This window comes from Puma concolor, chromosome E3 (genome assembly GCF_028749965.1).
Source record: "Puma concolor isolate L17-30 chromosome E3, mPumCon1.1.hap2, whole genome shotgun sequence".
NCBI lineage: Eukaryota > Metazoa > Chordata > Mammalia > Carnivora > Felidae > Puma > Puma concolor.
The window spans coordinates 3,328,491-3,344,151 of NC_141682.1; the positions used below are offsets into that span (position 1 = coordinate 3,328,491).

The 15,661-nt window shown below is 43.2% G+C and overlaps 1 protein-coding gene across 2 annotated transcripts in view; it reads left to right on the forward strand.

Moving 5' to 3' along the window:
* SDK1 (sidekick cell adhesion molecule 1) overlaps positions 1-15,661 on the forward strand; it is an 888,233-nt gene that overhangs the window by 348,829 nt on the left and 523,743 nt on the right. For both annotated transcript variants that reach the window (XM_086692476.1, XM_086692475.1), the window contains exon 2: positions 9,815-9,974. In XM_086692476.1, coding sequence (XP_086548602.1) covers positions 9,931-9,974 — 44 coding nt within the window. In that variant the 5' untranslated portion in view covers positions 9,815-9,930. The remainder of the gene's footprint in view (positions 1-9,814; positions 9,975-15,661) is intronic.

Sequence of the window (15,661 nt, forward strand, 5' to 3'; positions counted from 1 at the left end):
TTGATTCCCCCTGACTGAATGTGTCATCAAGCTGTCGGCAGTGCTGTTTAACAGGAACCTGAGGCCCCCCACCTCTCGGGATTTCCCCTGCACAGATCACATCCCAAGATGGTTCTGCAGACGCAGGCCTCTACTCAGAAAATCTCACACTTGCTGCTCACACTTTGGAGTCCAAAATGATGACTTGACAGTGAGATCTGGGAATGTGAAATGTGAGTTTTCTTCTGCTTTTCTCCCTTCTGATTGTGGTGCCTCCAGGAGACAGTGGGATGGAGCCCTGGGAGAGGACTCATACTGTCCGCCCAGGCATCCTGGCCCCTGGCTCCACAAATGCGGTCCCCAACCAAGCTCCACCGCTGCTGCTGCCGCCACACCCCCTCCCCCGCCCCCCAGGCCTTTCCTGGCCACCAGGATGCTCCCGCGGCACCACTTACCTTTCACAGGCCGTGCACGTGCGCATGCGCGCGCGCGCACACACACACACACACACACACACACACACACACACACACACACACACACACACACACACACACACACGGCTTGCACCCGTCCACTTCTTCCCTGGGTGGAGGAGTCTGGGCATGTAAGGAAATTCTCATTGGTCATCGAGGTCGGGCCGGTTCTTCAACCAGCCCCAGATGCCTTGGAAAGCTTTTGTGTAGCTGAAGCAGCCCTGGGACATGTACCTGGGTCTTTAGGCTTCTGTGACCCTTGGTGCCTTAGCCCCGGTGAAGCCCGAGTCAGCCTACCCTGGGCTTCTCGCGCACCAGTACCCCTTCCCACCGCTGGTTGGCCAGCATCTGGCTTCCTGGACCAAGGCTCCTCGGAGCAGGGACCCACTGGATCCCCGGGGCCCAGCAGCCAGGAGGCACTCAGTGGATGCTCCGGGAAGGAGGGGAGAAGGGCCTTTGTGAGTGCGGGACAGCAGCATCCGGACTTCCGTTGCGCCTCTTCTGTGTGTGGCTGTGTGGGGATGGGAGGGTGGTCAGGATCTCGGGCTCTGGATCCAAGATGCTGCCGTGCAGAGTGGCCTCTTGGCTTCCAGTGACACTTCAGGTCCTGCCATGTCACTCGTGCTAGAGAGGTTAGATGTGGAAACACGCTGTGTTGTAGCCATCATAAGAGGGGGTTTTTATTACGTTAAAAAAATAAATGTTACGTTTGTTCAACTGTAGCTGCCTTTTGCTCTGAAATTTCTGATACTCATTTATTGTATTTTATTTTATTTATTTTTTTAACGTTTATTTATTTTTGAGACAGAGAGAGACAGAGCATGAACAGGGGAGGGGCAGAGAGAGAGGGAGACACAGAATCTGAAGCAGGTTCCAGGCTCTCAGCTGTCAGCACAGAGCTCGTGGGGCTCGAACCCACGAACTGCGAGATCGTGACCTGAGCTGAAGTCGGATGCTTAACCTAATGAGCCACCCAGGCACCCCTGTTATATCAGGCAGTAGTAGAAACATATAAAGTAACATACTGAGAGGTTGGCTAATTTGTTTAGACCCATGGAAAATGATGATACCTTCCTACTCTATTTCAAAGCCTATATCACTGGAAAATACTTAAAGATATTTCTGATAATCTAGGAGAATGAAGCCTGAGGGTTAGCTGTGATGACAGAGCTGCCTGTCCCTCCTCCTCCTCCTCTTCCTCCTCCTCCTCCTCCTCCTCCTCCATTCCACCTGTAACCACCACACGACTTGTGTACATGGTCACAGGAAGTGTGGCTTCCCCTGGCGGGGGTGGGTATTCAGTCGGTGTAGGTGGTCACAGGAAGTGCAGCTTCCCCTGGGGGGCTCAGTTGGTTAAGTGTCCGACTTCAGCTCAGGCCATGATCTCATGGTTCATGGATTCAGTCCCCACATTGGGCTCTGTGCTCAGAGCTCAGAGCCTGGAACCTGCTTCGGATTCTGTGTCTCCCTCTCTTCCCTCCCCCGCTTGTGCTCTGTCTCTCTCTGAAAAATAAACAAACATTAAAAAAAAATATTTTAAAAAAGTGCAGCTTGAATCAGCTTGTTCTAAAGCATATGGAGGACTTGGTCTAAGATATCTTCTAGGGTCATCTCATAGCATTCAAGGGCAACCTTTCCATATGTGCATATTTAACTAGTAGAACATATTTGATCATGTTCACATCTTACCTCAGAAATATACTTGAAATGCACAGCTGTTGCCTTTAAAAAGATTAATATTACTATTATGAAAAAGCACAACACACTGTGAGATTAAATTCCCGGCTTCAGTAGGTGTACATAATGACCTGCCAGCAGCTGGGGTTTGAATGACTATATTTACCAGAAAAGGATCTTCTACCCATATTTTTCAGAATAAGTGTTCACAAATGATACATTATGCCCTGTGCTTTTGTTTCTCACTGGGATTTGAAAAATAAAACTTTCTGTTAGTTGTAAATCCATAAGCTTAGGGCAGGAAAATGTTTGAATTTGATATAAAAGAAGTTTTGAAAGGAAGATTAGTGGTTTAAAGCAAAAGATTAGTTGCCTTGGGAAATTCAGCTATCGAGAGAGCAGAGTTCAGTAATAAAAGGTCCTGCTCCAGCTGATTGCTCCATTCACGCTGCGATCCCTAATCCTTCCCGCCGGACCCTCGGCCAACTGACGCTGCTGGTGACGACTGCCAAGTAGCACTCCCCGTCGCTTGTCCAGAATGTGTAGGGTTCGTCCGCCTTGGACCCGCCTCGTCTGTGGTGCACGTGGAAGTTGGTTATTACTTCTTGTATTCATCATCTCTTTAAATGGGAGAGAAAAGGTGAGGCCCTGAACCGATTATGATGATGCTGACTGACCTCTCGTCGGCAGAGTCACCGAGCACCTTGAAGTTGGACTTTCTCGCCGCGTGGTAGTTGATTCCTGTCCACTCTGCCACGACAGAGTTTCTGGTGTAGAGCCATGGTTTTCCATTACAGAGCAGATGATTAAAACCCATGGCGAGCTCCCCTTCTTCATGGTAGGTGGGCCCGTGACCACAGTCTCTGGTTCTCTTCAGGGCTTCTCATCCGCCAGTTTCCCACAGGAGTGGATGATTTCTACTGTGGAGGTTGGGGTTGTGGCCCCTTTGTAGACGAGCAGAGGATTATCTCCACATTGAACAGGTAAAGTTAAATCCATTTCCATTAAATCAGACCTTGAAAGGCCATTTAGGGAAGTGACTTCTACATCATAAAATTATGATGTTATCTTGAGAGAAAGTTATGTCCATTTCTCTCCTTTGGATGGACCTTAAATCTGTATTATCCAGGCAGACGAGACTCTCGTTCATAAATGACTTATGTTCTATTTAAAAGTATGTGAAAATGGAAATTTCCGAGTTTTCCATAGTAATTTATTCCACAGTCTTATAATGTTCATTGTAAGAATACCGAAGCATACTTAATGTTCATTTTTTTTCAAGGAAAGGGAAAACCGTTAGTCGTTATTTGGGAAAACACACACGTGCGCGTGCACGCACGCGCACACACACACTCACCCCTCAAAGAGTATCAGGTGGACCATTGACTTCTCCCCAGGTCAGAGTTTGATGATGGTATTTAGGAGGTAATGTAATCATTTTTGTGTTTATGGATCTCTTCAGACTTTTCTCTGTTGCATTTAAGGTGTATAAAGATTACCTGCTTTTTAAAGAGTCTATGCAGACCTGATACCAACCCTTCTGCGTCTTTTTCTGTTTCCAAAGCTTTTGTGCTCTGCTGCCTTCATGCCCTCTTAGTTTCATGATCTGCTGCATATATTTCAGTGGTAAACAGTGCTGGGCTCAGAGATAACTCTGTTATTCTGCACACCGGCTCATCTGTGTTAAAATACTTGTAATGACGGTAATTTAGGCACATAGAGCCCAGAGCCCTGGCATATGTACCTCCCTTCTTTCTGTCATAAGTGTTAGTGTCTGCACTGACCACACTCCTGTGGTCATTTGGATCACGAGATATTTGCTCATCTGCTGTGTGAAACTACTCTTCATGAAGATTTCTTTTCCTGCTAGACCCGAGTACACAGAATAATTTGCATGGAGTATAGGCATGTTTAGTAAACTATGAATTCCAGGAAAAATTGAATTATGGAATCATTTACATCCAAAACAGTCCTATAATATATTAAATCGATGATGCTCCATCAGTTGTAAAAACCGAATTCAAATTCTTGAGTGTCTGTTTTCAAGCTTTTTTCTTTCAAAAGACTTATTTTTTATGACCCATTCTTGTAGGACACAGGACCTGTATGAAGTGGCATTTCTTTCTCCTTTGTTAAGCATGGCTCAGATGGCAGGGCATTAAAGCCCAGAGCTCGGTCCATTCTGAGCCTCCAGAGCTACAGTCACTGCAGTTCAGCTTCATGAGGCCACTTGGGTCATGACAGTGGACGGCGTTAGCCGAGGTACGTAGCAGAGAGGGACGCCGGACACGCTTTCACTGCTGGCAGTCACAGCCGGAGGACACACTTGCGGCTTGGCTCAGAGCAGGCGGCGTGCAGCAGCCTTGGAGCGGCGAGGATCGGCCGCTCTCCTGTCTCACAGTCACCAATCTCGGTCACGGTGGCTGACGCTTTGCCGCTTCTGTCCCCGCGTCAGGCAGAGACGTAACCTCTTACGGGACAGCAGCTGGGGCTCATTCTCACTGCATTTTCGGCACTGATAACAGAATCGGGGAGGGGGGTGCGTGGAACACAAAATCAGGCAAGTCGGAGACCTGAGACTCCTTCTCCCTCGCCCTTACTCCCGTATTCAGTCCATCACGAATTTCTCTTGCCGCCTAGATGCTGTTTTAAAGCCGCCCATCTCTGTCCGTCTCCACCACAACCGCTGCGATTACCTTGACCCAAATCACCGTCTCTTTTGAATGCGTTTGCCGGGATCGCCACAGCGGCCCTAACTGGTCTACCCCTTCTGCTCTGGCCCCTCTTAATTCCTTCTCTGTGGAGCGGCCAGATGAACTTTTAACAGTACAGCTCCTTCAAAGGCTGTCTGCTGCCTTTTTATAATAATGGTTAATCATACTCATCACCATCACACTGGCAGTGCTTTGACCAAGGCCGATGGTGGGGTGGTCACATACTTTACTGTTCACACAAGGCCTTTTTTTTTTCTAGCAATATCTTCTCTATTTTTTGTTTATTTTTTTAATATAATGTATTGTCAGATTGACTTACATACAACACCCAGTGCTCATCCCAACAGGTGCCCTCCTCAGTGCCCATCACCCGCTTTCCCCTCTCCCCCACCCCCATCCACCTTCAGTTTGTTCTCTGTATTTAAGAGTCTCTTACGGTTTGCCTCCCTCACTCTCAGTTTGTGACTCTTTTTTCGCCCTTCCCGTCCCCCACGGTCTTCGGCTAAGTTTCTCAAGATCCACATATGAGTGAAAAGATATGGTATCTGTCTTTGTCTGACTGACTTACTTCACTCAGCATCCATGTTGCTGCAAACGGCATGATTTCATTCTTTCTCATTGCCAAGTTGTATTCCATTGTATATATAAACCGTGTTGTCTTTATCCATTTGTCAGTTGATGGACATTTGGGCTCTTTTCATAATTCGGCTATTGTTGAAAGTGCTGCTGTAAACATTGGGGTACACGTGCCCCTGTGCATCAGCACACCAGTATCCCTTGGGTAAATTCCCAGCAGTGCTATTGCTGGGTCGTAGGGTAGTTCTATCTGTAATTTTTTGAGGAACCTCCACACTGTTTTCCAGAGCGGCTGCACCAGTTTGCATTCCCACCAACAGTGCAAGAGGATTCCCGTTTCTGCACATCCTCCCCAGCATCTAGTTTCCTGATTTGTTCATTTTAGCCATTCTGACCAGCATGAGGTGGTATCTCAGTGTGGCTTTGATTTGTATTTCCCTGATGAGGAGTGACGTTGAGCATCTTTTCATGTGTCTGTTGGCCATCTGGATGTCTTCTTCGGAAAAGTGTCTGTTTATCTCTTGTGCCCATTTCTTCACTGGATTATTTGTTTTCAGGTGTGGAGTTTGGTAAGTTCTTTATAGATTTTGGATGCTAGGCCTTGCTCTGATACGTCATTGGCAAATATCTTTTTCCATTCCATTGGTTGCCTTTTAGTTTGGTTGATTGTTTCCTTTGCGGTAAGGACGTTTTTTATCTTGGTGAGGTCCCAATAGTTCATTTTTGCTTTTAACTCCCTTGCCTTTGGACATGTGTCTAGTAAGAAATTTCTGCGACTGAGGTCCAAGAGGTTGTTGCCGGCTTTCTCCTCTAGGATTTTGATGGTATCCTGCCTCACATGTAGGTCTTTCATCCATTTTGACTTTATTTTTGTGTATGGTGTAAGAAAGTGGCCTAGTTTCATTCTTCACATTGCTATCCAGCTTTCTCAGCACTGTTTGCTAAAGAGACTGTCTTTATTCCATTGGATATTTTTTTCTACTTTCTCAAAGATTAGTTGGCCATACATCTGTGTGTCCAATTTTGGGTTTCTTTATTCTATTCCATTGGTCTATGTGTCTGTTTTTGTGCCAATACCATACTGTCTTGATGATAACAGCTTTGTAGTAGAGGTTAAAGTCTGGGATTGTGATGCCTCCCGCTTAGGTCTTCTTCTTCAACATTACTTTGGCTATTCAGGGTCTTTTGTGGTTCCATACAAATTTTAGGATTGCTTATTCTAGCTTTGAGAAGAATCCTGGGGCAATTTTGGTTGGGATTGCATTGAATGTGTAGATTACTTTGGGTAATAGTGACATTTTAACCATATTTATTCTTGGAAACCATGAGCATGGAATGGCTTTCCATTTCTTTCTGTTTTCTTCAATATCCTTCATAAACTTTCTACAGTTTTGAGCATACAGATCTTTTATATCTTTGGTTAGGTTTATTCCTAGGTATTTTATAGTTCTTGGTGCAATTGTGAATGGGATCAGTTTCTTGATTTCTCTTTCTGTTGCTTCATTATTGGCATATAAAAATTGGTTTTGTATCCTGCAACTTTGGTGAATTCATGTATTAGTTCTAGGAGACTTTTGGTGGAGTCTTTCGGGTTTTCCATGTAGAGTATCATGCACACAAGGATATTTTTGAACGTGAAGTGGCACTGTTGAAAATCACACAGCGATGATGTGGAAACCATAATGTTCAATTGCCTTGTCTGCAACTCCCTGTAAGGCCTGGGCCATATTCACCCTGCTTCCATTCACTCTCTCTGCACCTGCACATCTGCTTGCTTTTCAGTCTTTTGTACTTTTCAGGTTCACTCCCCATGTTTGCTACCACCACAGGGCCTTTGTGCCTGACATCACTCAAGTGTCTGACTCCTACTGATCTTTTAGCCCTTAGCTTCTGCATGGCATCTCATTAAGTAGGCTAAAGGTTAAATCTTTTTTATATGTTCTTACCACAGTGACAAGTACAATTTAACATTTAATTATTTGAACGAATACTAGTAATAGACTGGTGATATTATATTATCGATACACCAGTCATAGAATGCAGCGGTCAGCACAATGGCAAAACAACCTCTACACAGCTGGCCCTTGACCAACATGGGTTTGAGCTGTGGGCCCGCCTATCTGTGGGTTCTTTGTGGTGTCAAACTGTAAAGGTACTTTCTCTTCCATGTGAGTTTCCTAACCTCTTCTCTTCTCTAGCTCACTGCGTTAAGAGAAACAGTATATAATACGTGTTAAGTTAACTTCTGGGGGGAGTCAGAAGTTGTGTGGGGATTTCTGACTATTGGGGGGGGGGGTTGGGTGCACCTACTGCCCATGTTGTTCAAGGGTCAAATGTATATTTAAATTCTGTATTTTAAGTAAAAAGAAACTGGCTATATGGACTCCAGTTTACTGTAAAAATACAGTCTCTGTCTTAGCACTGTTAATATGCTGTTTATTAATTTATTAAAAATACAGTAATTTAATACTCCACTTTAGTAATTCCACAGAGTAACCCAAAATTTGAAGGTAAAACATGGGTTCGTGAGAAGAGGCTGTCCTCAGTGAGAAACCCTTGGCATTTCGAGTGATAATATACAGAATTGTTGGATTCTGGAACAGATGATCTGGGTTTTAAATGATTTTACCACTCACTGTCTGGGTGGCCTTGAGCAAGTTACTTAGTTTCCCTGGGTCTCCCTTTTACCCATCTGTAGAATGAATATAATAATGGCATCTGGTATTTCATAGGGCTTTTAAGAAAATCAAATCGGGTAGTACCTACAAGATACTTAGAACAGTTTTTGGCACATAGGAGAAATTGAGTGACTACTAGCTGTTACTCTTATCTGTGTTATTGTTACTCTGTTGATTCATTTACGAGATATTTATTCAATATCTGCCTTGTTCCTGGCATTGTTCTAGGTGCTGGGAATTCAGATGTGATCAAGATAGGGCATGTTGTGCATTGGGTATGATCCGTTAATACTTCAGTTTCATTGTCTGAGAAGTATCCTGACTGAAATAAATGTCATGGTTTGTTGGGGCACATTGGTGGGGAGGAGTTGGGTCCACTTGAAGGTTGAGTCTGCAGTCACAGAACTGGGGAGCAGTGTAGGGCTGGGAAAGAGCACAGAGAAAGGGCCCTGAGATGGAAAGAGCTTAGCCTGGTTAACAGTTAAAAAGTGAGCATGGCTGGATTGTTTATACGTGAGTAGAGAGGGTAGGGGGCCTAACAGAGACAGGAAGCAGATGAGGCAGGTACGTGGTGGGGGGGGGGGGGGGTTGTATAGAAAAATGACAAGCCATCTAATTCTCCTTAATTTACTGCTGAAGAAGCAGAAAGCCATGTGCCCTGAGCAGGGTCATGTAGAAAATTAGTGATGGGGCTGGAACTAGAAGCTAAGTGTCCCATGTTCATATATGCATGTGTGTGTACATGTGTGTATATATACATACATGTGCACACACGTTTTAACTATTGAAGCATAGGTATAAAAATTGCACACATGTTACATAGAACAATTTTCTGTGAAGTTTCACAAAGTGAGCCCCCCTGTTACATGCCCCCCCCTGCCCCTTACACCTCCCTGTTACACCCCTCCACTGTTCTATCCCGCAGAGGTAAATTGGTCCTGACCTCTGACACCACACATTAGTCCTGCCTGATTTTGAACTGCTATGAACTTTTGGATGGAAGTGTATGCTGTAGTAACTTCTTTCTGTCTGGCTTCTTGGCCTGCACATGTCTGAGATTCATGTGTGGGGGTGTGCGTGGCAGTAGTTGTTGCGTTCCCACTGCTCTGTAGTCTTGTACTGTCGGAACACGTGGAGGTTTCCAGTTTACTCGCCCACCGGAAGTCCCTAAAGAGACAGGGTGTGTGTGTGTGTGTGTGTGTGTGATGAAAGATGGATTGTGATTCCTGTCATTTATGTGTGCGTGTTAATCTTGCTTGTCTTTTGTTTTTTTAGCCAGTTGAAGTCTCTATGGAAACATTTCTTTTAGAGCCCACTTTGATACCAAGTGGGTATCCCTTGGTCACTTTGAAAATAAAATGCCTGGTTGAAACCCAGACTTGCATGACTAGAGATCACCCACTATGCCCCTTTGTTAAAGAGGTATTAATCATAAATGGAAATAGGTTGGATGAATTTGTCACGTTTTCAAATGGTGCTGATCATTGAGCTTTTCAGCCTTTTGAAATATTATCTAGGGTATTACGTGCTTCCAGGAGGTCAAGGATGATTGGCTACTTAATTGGGCCAAATAGCCATCATTTATACTTGTTAAAATTAGGTCTCTTTAAATAAGTGATTGATTAATTGGATGTATGCCGTTTTCATGTGTATTTCATTCAATTTTTTTTCTTTCTCTCTCTCTCTTTTTTTTTTTTTTTTTTGAACATTTCAGATGATGTCGTGCCGTATTTTAAGACAGAGCCAGGCCTGCCGCAGATTCACCTGGAAGGCAACCGCCTTGTTCTCACTTGCCTCGCTGAAGGGAGCTGGCCTTTGGAGTTCAAGTGGATGCACAATGACAGTGAGCTCACCACCTACAGCAGCGAATATAAGTAATTGATTGCTTGAAAATAAGATTCCGTTTCAGGCTGATGTGTTTAGAGTATTTGCCTTTTGGGCCATTATAGCACAAGAGGTGAAAATATTTGATTGAATTTCTAATGCATTAGGATTAAAGGGATAGATTTAATTAGAATGCGATTTAATATTCTGATCGACATTGTATTTATACCTAGGAGGTGTATCATTATATTTGTAAAAGGAAGTCTGTTAGCGAAATTACCAGACTGAGAAAAGTTGTAGTTACAGAGCTTCTGGAGCTCTGAGTCGTCAACAGAAAACTGACCCGGCTAACTTTCAGAGTCAGGACAGGGAGGATGGAAGTGTGGGGGAGGGGCGTGAGCACAGCATCTCATCCAGCAAGGATGTTCACTCGAGTCCTGGGTGTGGCTGCAGTGAGCCCAACACCGGGCAGAGAACAAGTGGTGAGCGGGCACGAGGACGAGATGCAGCCACATGGGAGGTGTGGCTTCACCCAGCACCAGTGGCACCAGCTCTTGAGCCTCCGTGTCTCCTTGTGGTGCCAAGGTCTTTCGGGTTCGAATCTCAGCTTTAGCTTCCGTTTCTGTGTGGGCTGGTTATACCAGATGCAACAGTTCTGAGGAGGATGGGGAACTGGTGACTTCCTAAAAAGTCCAAAAGGTCCCCAGATCAGCGCAATCAGCAATGTCATGCTCTTATTTAACTAAGAGAATTGGCTGTTCAGAGTTGTTTTAAATAGAGTAATGAGTTCTCAACGTGGGGCATAACCCATCACCTACTCTCTTGAAAAGTCAGAGGTTTGGGGCACCTGGCTGGCTCCGTGACTCTTGATCGAGGGGTTGTGAGTTCAAGCCCCATGCTGGCTGTAGAGACTACTTAAATAAACTTAAAAAAATAAAAAAATAAAAGAGGGGCACCTGGATGTCTAAGTCCATTAAGAGTTCGATGCCTGATTTTGGCCCAGGTCATGATCTCATAGTAGATCAAGCCCTCCTCAGGCTCTGCTTTGACAGCACAGAGACTGCATGGGATTCTCTCTCTCCCCCTTTTCTCTTTCTTTCTTCCCCCTCTCAAAATAAATAAGCTTAAAAAAATAAAAACTTACCTGCTATTTACCTTTTGGGATGAGCACTGGGTGTTGTATGGAAACCAATTTGACAATAAATTTCATATATTGAAAATAAATAAAATAGAATAGAATAGAATAAAATAAAATAAAATAAAATAAAATAAAATAAAATAAAATAAAATAAAATAAAATAAAATAAAATAAAATAAAATTGTAAGATTTCATATAAAAATCCACTCTCTGATCCCTCTTGACCAGGCAGAAGGCCTGGCCACTCAGCTCTGGCCTCCGCACCCCCCCCCCCCCCAGCCACAGAAGCAGGTGCTGGCCAGTGCTCCCCTTCAGGAAGGGCACAGCCCTTCTGGCTCTCAGTGCTCTGGTCCCCACATCATCTGTATGATGCCACACTTGGTTTGCTCAGTTCTCTTCTTCCCCTGCCCTTTGTAGACATAAGAGTTTGTGACCTCCTCTTTCATGATCAGGCCTGTACTGTCAGAGTATCTGCTGTTGTAGGAGCAATTTATCATAATACTTACGAGCATGTTGACATCAACAGACCCAGGTTTGAATCCCAGCTCACTACCAATTAGCATTAGCAGTGTGATCTCCTGCAAGCCACTTATCAGTTCCACTTTTAACGTCTGCAAAATGGGGCTGATCGTACCTCATTTGTCGTGTTGTGAGCGTTAAAAGGTGCTAATGTAGGTAAAACAGTGTATGTTCTGGCCCACAAGCAATCTGCTAATAAATCCTAGGTGATACTGTATATCATCATAATGAGACATTAGGGTACTTGGTTTGTTAGGAGGGGCATAAGAAAGAAAAAGACAAAAAGTAAGCTTAGAAATGAGAAGCATGTGTGAGTAATGGGCTTTAACAGCAGGTGCCTTGAATTCGGATATTTCTATTCAATTTACTGTTTGTGTGACTTTGGACAGGTTGCCTGACCAGTTTGGTCTTGCTTTTCTCATCTGCAAAATGAGTATAATAAAACCCAATTCAGAGGGTTCTCATAAAAATGAAATGACATAATGTTTTGTATGCCCCTGGGAGAAAGGGATGAAGTCTCAGAAGAATCCAGATTGTTCTTCCATATAAAAAATAGTAATGTGGATGATCTATAATGATGGTGTTCAGATTGAGGTATGTGGTCACGGATAGCGGCAAAGGAATTGCTTTCTAGATGTTCAGTTTCCATATGTGTGTTTTCTGAGGTTGAGCTGACTGAGAACATGCCTTTTTGCAGACACCCGGGATTCTGCCCTTTTGTGCTGTTTGCCCCAGTTCGCCGAAGGAAGGCTCACTTTCCCCATCTGAGTCCTCCTGTGGAACTGCCTCTCAGGTGCAGGACGAGTGCCTAGGTCCAAATATTTGGCTTGAACAAAATGAGGGGCTCTTTTAGACAACCCCTGAAGAGCTACTTGGCCTCTAGTCTATACATATTCCTTTTAAGGAAAAGTAGGGCTCTAGAAATGGGATATTTTGACCATTCTTGGATTTTTAAAAAAAAAAAATTGGGACATGTTGTATATAGGCAGGCAGCAAGAGCTGTACCATTTTTTTGAGACAACCCCACCATTTCCATTCTCCAACTGTCCTCAGAGAATAATATATTGTGCCTCAAGGGACGTGTAGTGAGAGCAAAGGAAAGAGCGCGTGCAAGTTAGATCTCCACGGCTGAGGGCACCTTGTCTTCTCCGGGCAGCATGCTCACAGCGGCGCCCCGGGGTGTGTCCACTTACACGTAGCAGAAGCAGAGTATTCCAGAGCTGTTGGAAAGAAGAAACAAGCTGTGAAATACTCTTTAATGAAGCACACTCTGTCTGCATTTCACCCTCCTCTGTAATGAGGCTGAGGGCTCAGTGGCACATTTCAAGGAGGAGGAGGAAGAAAGTTCTGTTTACTTCCATCAGATCCATGTTGTATCTTGATGTACGAAGAACATGCATGATAGGAAAGTTAGGGCTTTGTATTTTCTCAAACATTTATTCAGAAGACACTTTCATTAACTTCTGCAAAAAAGATGATTTGAGATTCTAAATCCATATCCTTTTTCATTACTTTCCTGTGTTTTGATTGTTGCTATGCTTCAATCTCTTCTCTAGTTTATTTCCTTCTTCCGTGTACTCTTTAGATTTAAATGAACTGTATGCAAATATGTGGTCAGTACCTTCTCTTTGTTGTTAATTTCTATCCAATTTTATTTATTCTAATAGTAAATAACTTGCCATTCAGTGAAATAAAAAGTAATTGAAAAAAAAACCAGCCACTATCCTCCCATTAAGAGACACATTTTCTAAGTTTTTAATCTTAATAATTATATTTCAAAGTTTGTGATACATTTATTTTTTTTGATAAACTAATAATAATAGTTGCCGTGACCCTGTAATACAGAAGAATTTTTTTAAGCACTTAGAATGTTTTGATCAAAGGACATCCTTTTTAAATTGCCATTTGTATGTGTATTTTTATTTCAGAGAAGTATGATGGATAATCAAGAAGTATCTTTGAAGCATAACAATATATTACATAAGAATAAAATTCTATGGGATAAATAGACCTACTAATTAAGTTCAAACAGTAAAAAGGAGCAGTATGAAGGTTCCTCTCTGTTAAAGAGTTCATTATTAAAGAAGGGATGATGTGTGTTTCAAAATCATTATATTATTTATATTCCATTGGATCCATGTAAAACAGCGGTGTAATAGTTTTATTCTAAAATGCTAAACCACACACCATGCCACTATTATATGTGCAGCTGCTGAGACTTAGGATAAAACAGTTCTGGTGTCCACTCGAAAATGTGCAACGAGATGGAGGTTTTTTGGCGTTGCTCTTTGCACTAGAAATTTTACCTGTTAATTTGACATTCCCTGGATAATCCTCAGGAAGGCAAAGCATTGTGGGTCACTGAGGCAGGATTGCAGGGGCAGCTCATTATACGTGGACCATTACAATGGGGTAGATGCTTCCTTCCCATTTCCCTGGAAACTTAGTAGGAAGAAATGGGTGGTTCTAAAGCACCAACAGTTTGGGAACAATGTGATAAATTATATTCTGTTCACTGAGGGCTTCAGACACCCAGATGGGTTGTCAAGGATCCATAGTATTTTGTCCTCCCTTTTTTCAAGAAATAAATGCTGCCCAAAAAGCTCATGCTCTTTTTTCAAATTACTCTTTCATCTACTTCCTTCCAATAAGCACCTTCAGCTGTCATATGTTAACCTTCATTAGACATTCTAAGTCTCAAATTGAAAAACATGGCTACTTTATGAAAATGGTAGTGGTTTTTTCTCTGAAATTGAGTCCCTCTCCCCCCCACTTTGATGTCACTATGAAAATGCTAATCCTATAAAAGGAAAATAATATAAACTCAGCTTTTCCAGCTTTGACTGGAAATAGCATTTTCTTTGCTGCTTGTGTTACAAACTGCCCCCAAAATTTCAGTGAGTCGCAAATGTTATTCCCATGGATGCTTATATCCACATTCAGGCATAGGTGATCCTGTAACCACAATTGTAATAGTTAGGTCATTAAACCAGGTTTGCATAGCTGTCAAAGGCAGATGGGTCTCTTTTTTTTCCCCCAGAAAGTATTTATTCTCAATTACTTTCTACTTGGAGATAAAAAATTACATTCGGATACAGGTAGATAGATGTCTAAGCCAATAATTTCTTAGTGCTAGGCGTACTATTCGTTTTATACCAGGAAGAATAATTGGATACTGTGAAGTGCTAAAAATCTTATATCTCCTTACGTGACCCGTCTCTGTGGTTCAGTTTCTGTGACAGTATAAACAATAGAAACTTGATGGATGATTCTTTTTTTTTTTAATTCCAGTAAGAAAATAGGGGTGGTTAAGGACAAAGTAACTTTTTCTTATGTCTTATAAAAAGAAGAAAAATTTCACAGTATCAACAAAAATTATTAAATACCTGGGAATAACCTTTATAAGAACCTACACGAAGAAAAGTGGAAAGCCTCACTGGGAGATATAAAAGAGAATCCTAGATAGGAAATCTGCACAACGTAAAACTAGACAAAGTATATGAAACAGTTGTATCCAAGACAGAAACCAGAAACAGAAACCAGAAACCAGAGACAGAAACCAAGCGAGCCCTCTGACTGGCCCAGCTTTTCTTCTGTGCCAGAATTTCCAGGCTGTGGCTGTGGGGGCGGGGGGCGCTAATACCCGGAGGACTCTTGAGTTGAAGAGATTGGAGAATCCAGAGGGATCAAGGCCGAGTGCCCGAGAAAGGGAATCTAGAGGTCTACAGCGGTTCTGTGTTGAGTGTTTGGCAGAATATTTATCAGCACGTTTGGTGAGGAGACTCCCCAAGGCCAAGGAAAGGGCTGCCCAGAAGTGATGGCCGTACTTCCCATGCTCGCCACAGGGCTGGGCAGAGGACCTGTTCTCACCAGCTGTACCCCAAATTCTCATAATTTATGGGGTTATGGGATAGAGGATCCATAAGTATCTTGGGTCTGTAGTGGGAATTATTAGCCCTTGACCAAATGCAGTTCTGATCCTGCCTAAGATTTTATAAACAAGACCAGGAAGGATCAAACGACTTTCAAGTATCTTTGAAGCATCAGAGAGCAAAGCCCAAGGATGTTTATAGGAATACA